General features: G+C 39.6%; 1 protein-coding gene across 1 annotated transcript in view; it reads right to left on the bottom strand.

Moving 5' to 3' along the window:
• Nucleotides 1-217: 217 nt before the first annotated feature.
• ZFPM2 (zinc finger protein, FOG family member 2) overlaps nt 218-11837 on the bottom strand; it is a 113930-nt gene continuing 102310 nt past the window's right edge. The window contains exons 2-4 of the mRNA XM_032223279.1: nt 7785-7991; nt 6056-6280; nt 218-3692 (exon numbers count right to left, since the gene is read on the bottom strand). Of these exons, the coding sequence (XP_032079170.1) occupies nt 1219-3692; nt 6056-6280; nt 7785-7991 (2906 nt within the window). The 3' untranslated portion in view covers nt 218-1218. The remainder of the gene's footprint in view (nt 3693-6055; nt 6281-7784; nt 7992-11837) is intronic.

The raw sequence follows: 11837 nt of genomic DNA, 5'->3' as shown, positions 1-11837 counted from the left end.
CCATTGAGGAATGGGAGGAACATGTGGTGGATCATGACTCCTCCAAGCTCCTCCTTGCTCCAACAGCTCCAAATTGTGAGTTCCCATTCTTGCATGGCATTTTTTAGGACACTTATATTAACTGAAAAGCATACAATATTAGATTAGCCCACAACCAGCCACTTTCTTTATTGAGCTTGATAAGCTTTTTTAAATGAATAAATTACTGCCTGACCAGTCGGATGATCTGGAATTTTATTCCATCCATATACATGCATAGTAACAACATTTGTTGAGAAATTATTTCTATCAGAAGTAGAACATTATCTCTGTGATCACCAGTTGCAGTATTGCTACTGTTATATTTAAATATATCTTATAAATGAATTAGATTCATACTTGCAGCATTGAGCTAAGAAATTCCTTTTGACTGTGCCTTTCAAAAGATAAAATGGATAGATATGACCTCATTACTTACAATACTGCTTCCAGTAATTTTGTTCATTCTTTATAAAGTATTGCATTTAACAGCAAATGTTTAAAAATTGAGACAGAGATGCATCAGTGAAAGAAAATACAAGGACTATACAAGGAAAAAAAATGCCATCTTCATTTTAACAGACATTTCAGGTAAGAAAGTAGACAAACATACCGCTACATACAAATGCAAAGCCTAGTGACTAAGGTACTGTATCTGCTAAAATATAAAGTGCAAACTGAGCCAAATCCTTTAAAAAATTGAAATTTTAAGGCGAACTTTACAGCGTAGTTGAAACCTTTTGCAAATTATATTTTAGCATCTACACATATCTGCAATAGCATATAAGGAAAAATAGGATACACAGGTGCTTTTGAAGCTAAATTTCTAAAATGCCTTTTTTGTAGAGTTTGTGACTATTTTCTTTAAAATCTACTATACAGTGCAAACCATATGTGCTACACAATTATACAATAACATTACAAATGACTTTAATATAAAGTTTTTTTTCTTTAAATTAAAAATAACTACAGCTATGAACACTGCTGGTAAAATAAATAAATAGTTTTGAAAATGGCACCAAGAATACACTTTACTAATGAACTGTAATGGAAGTACATCTTTTAAGTCTTCAACTCAGCAGTAATGAACTAACTCCTGATTGTCCAGAAGTCATACAAACAGCTCTCTTTCAGACTTGTATGGAACAATACTGTATACTAAACACAGATACCAAACTGGGGAGGGGGGGGCAGCCATTTTCATTTGACGTGTTCTGCTGCATGGGATGAGCAATAAAACTTCTTATGAGTTATAAAGTTTGATAGGTTGTTGAACTGGATATCGCACAGCCGGCAGTATTTTCCACTGGTAGGGGCCTGAGTAGAACCGTTTACCCCTTTTGCTATACTAGATAATTGTTCTTCTGCTGCTGGAATGGTTGGTGAGACATTTTCATTGGCAGCTAAGTTATTATCCGAGGCCCAAGATGGTGATTTGTGTCCATCTTCATGCGGTTGGGGAGTCTGGGAAATGTTCTCTTGCTGTGGGTTTCCCGCAGGCCTCTCCTCCTGTTTTAGTCCACCATTGATGATAACCATCCCTCTGTTTTTGGGCAAGAGGGGCAGAGATTCTTTTTTCTGAACAGGGCACCCATTGGATGGTGTCTGGCCCTTCAGCGAATCACCTTCTGCAGCCGTACTTTGATCGACATCATTGTGGTGAACAGCAAAAGAACTAGAAATATAATCAGTTGGCTTTATTCCATAATACGGAGAAAGCTGGTCTGCTCCTTTAGCTTTCTTTATTGCTCCTGGGTAAAGGCATTGAGGAAGAAAATGTTTGTTTTCTTCTTTTGTAGCTATAAGTTGGGTGGCTTCGTTAAAGACCTTAAGTCCTTGGAGGGTTGCCAAGTGCGTAGAAAACAAGTTTCCGTTGGGAGAAGCCTGCTTTGAGTTTCCATTTTTCTCACATTTGATGATGGTGCGGTCGTAACTGATCTCAGGGCTGTTGCGTTCACTTTCAGGATTTTGAAATACTTTGCTATCAAGATGCCCCATTTCATTCTGTTGGTGCACAGTGACGGGACAAAAATTCTGCTTATGTGCCAAGTAATTTTCTACCTTGTTAAAACTGATCTTGCACACAGTGCATTCGTGATAGTCCAGCAGCCTTTTGGGGGAAGTGGATGTCCGGTCAGATTGGGGCAAACATTTTTTGCTGAGATCAATAGGGACGTCCATTTCCAAGCAGGAAATTGTGGAATGTTGGGTGTCACATTTTGAGGTTGAGGTGCATTTATGAATGGACAGTGATGTTTCTAAGTGTTTGGAAACTATTCCTGGAAAGATATCACATCGTGGGTGGTAGCACTCTCCAAGGCTATCTGTTGGTTCTTGAGAAGATGTGCAAGGGTTGACAAGATTAGTTACTTCAAGGAAGCGTTGCTGGACCAGTTGTGGCCTTTGCTCTTGCTCTGGTAGACACATCTCATACATCTTCCTTCGTTTGCGTGTACGCATTGTTCTCTGCATGGCGGGCACTTTATTTGAAGCTGATCTTTTAAGTGGGGGATCATGACGAGTGGCACAGTAATACTGTTTGTGCACCATGTATGTTTCATGCCTACTGAAAGTAATATTGCAGGCTTCACATGTAGTTTTGTTGGGATCACTTTCTCCTTCTATTAAAGATGTGGAAGTTGAGTTCTTGCCATCGGAAGGCTTCCCGTTCATTTTATCATCACTGTTGGCAGTATTTGACAGCTTCTTCACTTGTGATGAAAAGTCTTTCTCGTGACCCTTATTGTTTGGCCCAATGATATCGAGGACAGTAGAAGAATTGATACAAGATGCCTGAAGAAGTTGATTCTCAGGATCTGAAGTGTGAGCCGTGGCACTCAAAATGTTGATTGCATTTTGCCCATTGCCAGGACTCACAGCCTCGGGGATTTTTTCTGAAACGCTGCCAAAATCGGGTGACTTCGCCATTTGTTGCCATCGACTGTTGCAGTAGTGCTTCTTGTGAACTAAATAGTTATCAAGATTGTTGAACGTGATGTTACACTCAAAACAGGTGGCTCCTTTTGGCATCAATGGACTGTAAATGACTGGGGGATAACTATTACTTCCATGCCTCAGCCTTCGATGCACCAGCTCAGACATCTTGGCTAAGATCTCAGAAGCCTGTGGAACCACTGTGATGTCTTGGGGAAAAGCAAACTGAGAAAGAAAAGGACCCATAGGGAATGAAGGACCGAGATTAGGCTGGACCGGGGACGAGGCAAGCCTTGGGCTAGATGGCTCAGATTTTATTTTGGTGTATGAGAAGCTCTGCTTATGTGGAGTGGTCTGCGTTTCTGGCCTTTGATTTGGAAGGAAAAGAGGAGTCTTCTTCTCACACTTATCAAGCTCAGTGTCAGAACTCACATCCTTTGTCTGCACTGCCTTTTGGCTTTGGGAACTGTCAGGGGCCTGCAAAGTCTCTTCACTGGCATTCGGAGAGTGCTCAGCATCGCTTTCTCTCTGCAGTTTGTTGCCAGAAATGTGGAGATCTTGGTGTTGTAGTAGTTCCCTCTGTGTCTGGAAGCCAAAATGGCAATGTGTGCATCGGAAGGCAGCTTGAGTGAGATGTGAGAATAGGTGTTGATGGAAGTTGATAACCGAATCAGCGGTATAGTTACAAACAGTACATTTCAGGCTAGAGCCAGAGGGAAGAAATTCTTCCATTTTTACTCCTACAAAAGGAATAAGAAGTAAATAATAATTTAGCATAATATAAAGCAAACTAGAATATTCCATTACACTGTACTTAAAGAACACAAAACAAGAGATCACAGCATAGTATAACGCTCTAGCTGACAAGGCACCCATTGTGCCTTAAAAGAATAGAAATTTAGAAGCTTCATGGTTATCCCATAATTCTCCAAACTTGGCAATATTAAGACTTGTGGACTTCAACTTCCAGAATTCTTCAACCAGCCATGCTGGGAGTTGAAGATCACAAGTCTTAACGTTGCCTAGTTTGGGAAGCCCTGTTCAAGACCAAACTTGAAGAAGAAACAAGTGGGAAGCAAAGTAAGGACAACAGCAAAGGAAGATTACTTATGAAATATGGATATGGTCCTACAAAATACAGTAAAAATTGTTAGGAATTTGCTAAATAAATGTAGTAAGATCTCAATAGCTCTTTCATCACCCTCAGTACCTTATTACATCAAAAGTAAGATGGTATTTGAAAGCGATCATGTCAATGAGTCATGATCACTTTCAAATCTGCATCTTAAAATAATCACAGCTGTAGAGTAAAGCCAGCCATGGCAATACACTGCTACCTAAAGATCTGAACAACACTTAAAATCCACCAGATTCTACAGAGATCTAATGGACCTATCATCTACTACAGGATGAAGGGCTGTCAACTTAAAGTTAAGCAGGAAAGGTTTTGTCCTAACTGGATACATAGAAATAACCCAAATTCCTCACTTCCATATATCCTGATCAGTAAAATAATAATAATATCATCTGTTACTCTAGGTATTGCTGATAGTCCAGTTTTAGTGACTGCAACACTTATCAGACAAATCATCAAATTCAAGATTATCTCCAATAACTATGTATGAGCAGTCCAGTGATGGGTTCCGGATCCCGTTCCAACTGGTACAGTTGGAACGGGCCTGGCGTCACCCACATGGATGTGCACACTCATGTGTTGTACCTGCCTGTGACGTCTCTGCAAGCCTCCATGACACTCCAGCTGCTTGGTGGAGCATCGCGCAGGCACCGTACATGCCATGCATGTGCGTGGAAGCCCCAAAGGCTTAAAGGACAGGTAAGTAGATCGGGCAAACGGGTGGGCCCTCCGGAGCACCATACCGGAATGGTACCCAGTGCTCCAGGCAGGCTCTGGTATGCCCATACCGGGGCATACCGCCTGCAACCCATCACTGGAGCAGTCATAATATATTATACAAACTGCTTTTCTTAGAGCAGGCCACTTCCAGAACCATTTAGCTGCTGGCATTCATCTCATCTATCAAACTGCCCAGAATGAGCTATTTTATCTATAGCATTTTCCATTTACTTTAAATAAAGGACAGCCTTTCATTCAATGTTGCTGTTATAACTAGAATGTGGAAAGAGTAGGTGTGTACAATCAGGCGTGGGTTGTTGCCGGTGTTACTGCCAGTTCACAACCCACACACAACGTATGCGTGCACGCAGTTTAATGTAAATTGTTCTGCATGCATGCGCAGAATAATTTACAGTGAACTGCACAAGCGCAGTCGCTAAAATCGAAAATGGCGGCAGCCAAGCGGCAGCGACCGAACCAGTTCGGGGGCTGGGCAGGCCTAGGCCGCTGCAGGTTCTGTGACCCAGGCCTGAATTCCATTACCGGTTCAGCCGAACCAGGTCGAACGGGCAGCAACCCACCTCTGGGTACAATGAAAGAAAAGACACAGTCTCTTTCAAGTTCCTTCTTTCACGGACACATTTCTTTGGTAATCATGTACAAATAGTGCAATGCTTTATTTCTGGGATACTTTTTGACTTTGCTATCTGGTCTATTGTGCTGAAATTTTCTATCCAGGTAGTAACTATTGGGTTCTTGGTGTCCCTTCCACTTGCTTTTCTCTTTGAAAACTCCTCAGTGTTTTCTTACCAGACTAGGTAACAAGATCAATGTGTGGGGGAATGAAGTTTCCTGTTTGTTTATATAAGGTAGATTGTCCTACCAGCCTTGACTGGAGTAGAGTTTCTTTCTTGATTCTTAATAACATAGGTATATTTGTGTGATTGGAGCTTTCCCCCTTTTAGCATGTGTCACACACATGTGAAAAAAGAACTGATCTTAAGTCACGACTGATATCTTTAGATTTTTACCCCCATCCAACCAGACACCACTTGATTCTGTTAAAGATTTGAAGATTAGCTCAATTTGCCTACGTGTTGCCATCTCACTGGGCGTTAAAGGACATATCTTTCAACATAAAATATAATTCACCAAGTTCACTGTCTGGTTCACCTTCTTTGGTGCTTTTCCCCTCTCTTTAAAATTACACTGTTAGATGATTCCAGTGGAGCAACCTCTTTTACTTACCACTGTGAGAATTTAGATGATTTTCCAGAGCTCTTGCATTGGAAAAACTTTTGGTGCACTGTGGAAAGGGGCAGAAGCTAGATATCTGTTGAATACTTTCCTCATTCTCCTCTGATAACTGAGCACCTTCTCTTTGCCTCCCACTGCAGTAGTACATGAGATGAGCTTGCAGGTTCCTTTCACTACGGTACCAGATGCCACAAGATTTGCAAGGGAATATATCTTCTGTAGAAAATAGGTAGAGGATAGTTAGATAATACGAAAATTGATGCAGGTAGATAAATAGAAAGTGCAAATAAGCCATATCTTATGGCAAGCATCATAGAACAATTTTGAACTCTGCTATTATTTTAAAAACACTCATTTTATTTCAAGATTGTAACATAGCACTCAACTGATAAACAAGACATATTTCTAAGCCAGAAATAATCCAGGTGTTAGATATAAGTTTTGCTTGTTTCCTTGTTTTAAATGATGTATCTCCTGTATACTGTAAAAATTCTGAGTCTTAAAATCTGAATACTCTTTCCGGTGGTTAAATTTAGGGATTAAGTCTACCCAGGGCAAGAAAATAAAAAAATAAAAATACAGGTAATAGATCGTACAAATTACTACTGCTATTTCAGGTGAATAGAGTTGCATTTTGCTTGCAACCCTCCATCAATGTGAAAACACTGGAAATGAAGAAACAGAATTGAAACGTGCAATTCTTGGTTTTCTCTTTCAACTGAATTATATCCTGTTATGGACTAAGGTAGGAATGGTCCCTATGCAACTAAAATGTTTGCTCAACTGCTTCAAAGAGTCCGATTAAATTGAAGAAGTGGCTTTTTTTACACAGAAAAAAAAGATAAACAAACTCATGTCTTTCAAATGGATGTGAAACAGGGGTGAAATCCGGCAGGTTCTGACAGGTTTTGGAGAACCAGTAGCGGAAATTTGGAGCAGTTCAGAGAACCGGTAGCGGAAATTTTGAGTAGTTCAGAGAACCAGCAAATACCACCTCTGGCTGACCCCAGAGTGTGGTAGGAATGGAGCTTTTGCAGTATCTTTCCCCTGGAGTGGGGTGGGAATGGAGCTTTTGCAGTATCCTTCCCTTAAGCCATGCCCACCAAGTCATGTTCACAGAACCGGTAGTTCAAAAAAATTTGAATTTCACCACTGATATGAACCTCACACCCAAGAAGACAGCACCAGCAACATGGATTTAAAAAATCCAAGAGAGGGAAAGGGAGAGGAGGAGGGAAGGGAAGAGAATAGAATCTTGGTCATGAATAGTCTAGGAAGAATTTTACAGCCAATTCCACTTGCTTTTGACTTTTTGACACCTCTATAGGATCTTGTGTGAATGCTAAATTGTACTTTTATTATTATTATTATTTAAATCATGCCATATTCACACTCAGGTACTGCTCAGAAAATTCATGAACCAGCATTTACACCTATACCAGATTTCTTGGGTCATATCCTTTCAGCTGTGAGATGCTAAAATATTCCTGAACAGTCATTCTGCACTGAATTGAACAAAATCTCAGGAAAAGGGCATCTAGATTTCTACAATCACACAGTGGTTTATTTCCAAATGAACTCCCACCAGCAGTTCAGAGACTAGTCTGTGATCTCCTTCCCCCCTCCCCACTGACTAGAAAATAATTCTGACAAGTGTGAGGGATCATGAGTACACCAGCATTAATTCTTTTTTAAAAACGAACTGCAGTGCAGCACTCACTGTTCACAATAGCTGTTGGCAAAATGGATGCCATTGCAGCTTGTTGAGGGAGCAGTTGTATTGAATCCAACAGCCGAGCAGGATACATCCCATCAGTGAGGGTCATCTGGCTGGCAGCTTGCAGCCTTGAGTCAAAATCCACAACAAAGGCAATTAGCTCTTCTCCCTCCACAATAACTTTTGTGGTTGTGCACCACAGCTGGCCTCCTGCATACAAGCACACAAAAACAGAAACAGGTCATATTTTGTACGACATGTCAGCACCAATGCTGGGCCATTTACATGGGAAACCCTCTGTCTTTATGGTTATTTTCCCCCATAAGCAAATAACAGCATCTTCTAGCATCACCCCAGATATCATTGTACCAAAATAATGATAATAATGTGATAGACTTTACTGCACTTCAGCAGTGATAATGCTATGCTGTAAATCACCAGTAGGGAAATGGCCTATAATATTCCTTCTGTCTTTATGGAGGAGCTACATTATGCTTTGATGAAAATATAGATGGAAGCTTCAAAAGCAAAACTTCACATTAGTTATACATTTTTTAAAAATTCTGTATGATCCATATATTGCTCAAATGCACCTTTTTTTCCTTATGAGAAATGGATATTGGTTGGATGCAGATTGGTGTCATTTTCTTATGTATATTTAGCTAATAGTTCTGTTGTTTGCTGCATACTTTCCGTTTTTTTCAAATGAGCTTCCTAAATATACTGTATCTTTTGGATTATAAGACGCACTCCCTCCCCCCAAAAAAGTGAGTGGAAATGTCTGTGCGTCTTATACACCGAATACGTTCCTGTTTTTGGCCTCCAGAAACGCCCTCCACGCATTCTGTTGGGGCTCCTAGGGGCTAGGGAGGGCAAAAATGGGACAGAAGGGGGGGGCATTTTTTTCACAAAAACAGAATACACAGAGAGTTTGGGAGTCCTGTAAAATGTTGGGAGCTGGGAGGGCAAAAACCAGACATGCAGAAACCAAAATTTATTTATTTTCTTGTTTTCCTCTTTGAAATCTGTCTTATACTCCATTGCGTCTTATAAGTCCAAATAATACAGTGTTCATTTAAAGTGTATTTGATACTTATATAACATTTGAAGCTGAAGCAGCACAAAAACAATTAAAAAATAATTAAAATATTTTCCCACCTATCTGTAAGTTTAAATATTAAAATACATGAGTTACAACGAGAGGGTTTAGGAGAATAACAGGAAAAGATATCAATTAGAGTCAAAATGATAAGTTATAAAAAAACACTGAAAATAAAGAAAGAATTGACTATGTGTATATTCATTCCAATGGAGTATTAATGAGGAAGAAAATAATAATGTACAAAATATAGTTCTTATTCCTTCATACAATCTTTTTACACTTTTCTGGTATGTGAGCTATTTTCCTCCCGGAGGGGAAAATAACTTTTTCACATGATGAAATACAACTCTCACATCCAGAGTTATGCCAATCCCACATCCTTGAGGAGATAGGCTAAGATTTGTTTCATAAAGAGTTATTCAAATTAAAAAGATGTATTTTCTTCCAACAGTGAACTATACCAAAGCGTGGGTTGTAAATGTCACATGTTACTCATTGAAAAGAAAATTAACTATGTAAGAAGTAATGAACTAATGTATTTGAACATGATAATGAATGCTCATTTATTGAATATGCTTAGACAGGTTAGGCACTTATACGGCGTTATCTTTAGTCTCAGACCTAGATATTTATCCAGAACAGTTAAGGCTTCAATAATGTTGCATAGTTTATGCTTTAAAAGGTTTTCCCTGACCCCTTTTCGTGTGTGTTTGTGTATGTGTGTGTGTGTGTGTGTTCTGTGTACAAGCATGTGTATTAATTGGGAAACTAAAATAAAATCCACACTAGTGAATAACAAATTTGATAAGTAATATTACTCTGTTTATCTTTCAGCATAACTGTCTTTTCAACTGCACTTCATTTTCCCTCCTTCCTTTCCTCAAAGAGATTACAGTTTTAAAACAACTTGTTGCAAAAATCTGGTGGAGGAGATAAGAACAGGGTATGTGATATACAACAGCAAAATAGAAGAATTAGGACATTGTTTTAGTGGAATCCTGCACAATTAATTAATCCAGTCCTATTAGCTTTCAAAGATGAGCAAACAAAGCGATATTACTTTCAATGTGTTTGAGAAGGAAAACTTGGGGCTGAGTTCCAAGAAAAGGAGGCAATAATCCAATCTTCCAAAAAAGAAAAAGTTTCTTTGCATACACTTTTTTTTGCTAGATAATGCGTTTGGTTTTGCCATTTTTGCTTCATATGCAAGTAAATCAAATTTATAGTAATTATTAAAAAGGCAAAGTAAAGGTTCCCCCTGCACACATGTGCTAGTTGTTCCTGGCTCTAGGGGGCAGTGCTCATCTCCATTTCAAAGCCAAAGAGCCAGTGTTGTGGCCAGCATGACTAAACACAGAAGGCACACGGAATGCTGTTACCTTCCCAATAAAGTAGTCCCTATTTTTCTACTTGCATTTTTACATGCTTTTGAACTGCTAGATTGGCAGAAGCTGGGACAAGTAACGGGAGCTCACTCCATTATGTGGTGCTAGGGATTCGAACCGCTGAACTGCTGACCTTTCTGATCGACAACCTCAGGGTCTTAGCCCCTGAACCATGGCATCCCTTACAGTAATTATTACAAGAGTGCAAATCTCTGCATCCCTGTGCAGTTCAGTGATAAATGTAGGTAAGCAGTTATTTAATGAATATATCCTTGAACCTAACAAGAAATGAGCATCTTCACCCCACAAATGCCACAACTACCAGGACATCTGACTTTTCTTCTTTCCTGTTCTTATATTGTCTTCCTTATCATTTCCAGACCCATAAGAAATACAACCGTCTATCAAGTCAACTTTCTAACAAGCTAACATTTTGTGTATTATGGAGAGGGATTTTCTCTGGTGAGTCCTGACTCACTTGCCTGGTGAATGTTTCTCTTCCCCCTACATTTCGAAGCCCATTTTTTAAAACTCATTGTTGACCCAACTTGTGAGCTATATGCCAAAAATATGATGAAGCCCTGGAAAGAGTGCAGAGAAGAGCAACAAGGGTGACAAGTGGTCTGGAGGCTACATCTTAAGATAAATGGTTAAGGCAACTAGGTATGTCTAGCCAAATTAAGAGAAGGTTTAGGGGAGACGTGATAACAGTCTTCCAATTCTTGGAAGAGTTGTTGGAAGGAAGCGGAGATCAGTTTATTCTCCAAAGCACCTGAAGCAGGGCAAGAAGCAATGGGTGGAAGCTGATCAGAGGGATATCCAACCTGGAACTAAGGACGAATTTCCTAATTGTAAGAACAATTAATAAGTGGAACAGCTTGTCTCCTGGAGTTGTGGGTGGTCCAATTGCTGGAGATTTTCAAGAAAAGGTTGGATAACCATTTGTCTGAGATGGGCAAGGGGTTGAGCTGGAAGACCTCCAAGGTCTCTTCCAGTCCAATGATTCTATACCCCCCTGATTCTTTTTGAGTCAAACTGCTATTTTTGAAATAAAACATTGACTAGTGTGGTCAATGAAGAGACCAGATCAGCAGTGCCTTTAAATTGACACAAGCATGGGTGCACAATTGTAGACTTTAACACTGCATATGCCACTGCGCCCTGCATCCTCCAATTTCTAATATTGTGTTAAATAGGAAGGAGGAAAAAATATAAAACAGATGTAACTGTATTGAGCTTATTCAAGTACAGCCTGTTCTTCCTATATCCCATTCAACCATCAGGAGGAACTCTTAGTCTGGGAGGAAAAAATCCTGTGCAGTGCTGGTCTTAAAGCCACGAAGGAGGAAACACACATTTTGATCTTAATGGTGCCATTATTCAGATACCTGTTTCTCCTGAGGGAAAAATAAATTCCTGTTTTCTATAGCAAGTAGGAGTTTCAGATGAGAAAGGAACAGCTAAATGAAGTGGAAAGATGGAACTGTTTCTTCTTTTTTTAATAGAAAGGATACTTAGCTATCCTCATTTGAACAATAATACCATATTTTCCCAAAAGTAAGACAGGGT

The sequence above is a fragment of the Thamnophis elegans genome, chromosome 8 (genome assembly GCF_009769535.1).
Source record: "Thamnophis elegans isolate rThaEle1 chromosome 8, rThaEle1.pri, whole genome shotgun sequence".
Classification (NCBI taxonomy): Eukaryota; Metazoa; Chordata; class Lepidosauria; order Squamata; family Colubridae; genus Thamnophis; species Thamnophis elegans.
Note: the sequence above shows the minus strand (reverse complement) of the source record. Positions and strands in the feature narration are given on the sequence as shown.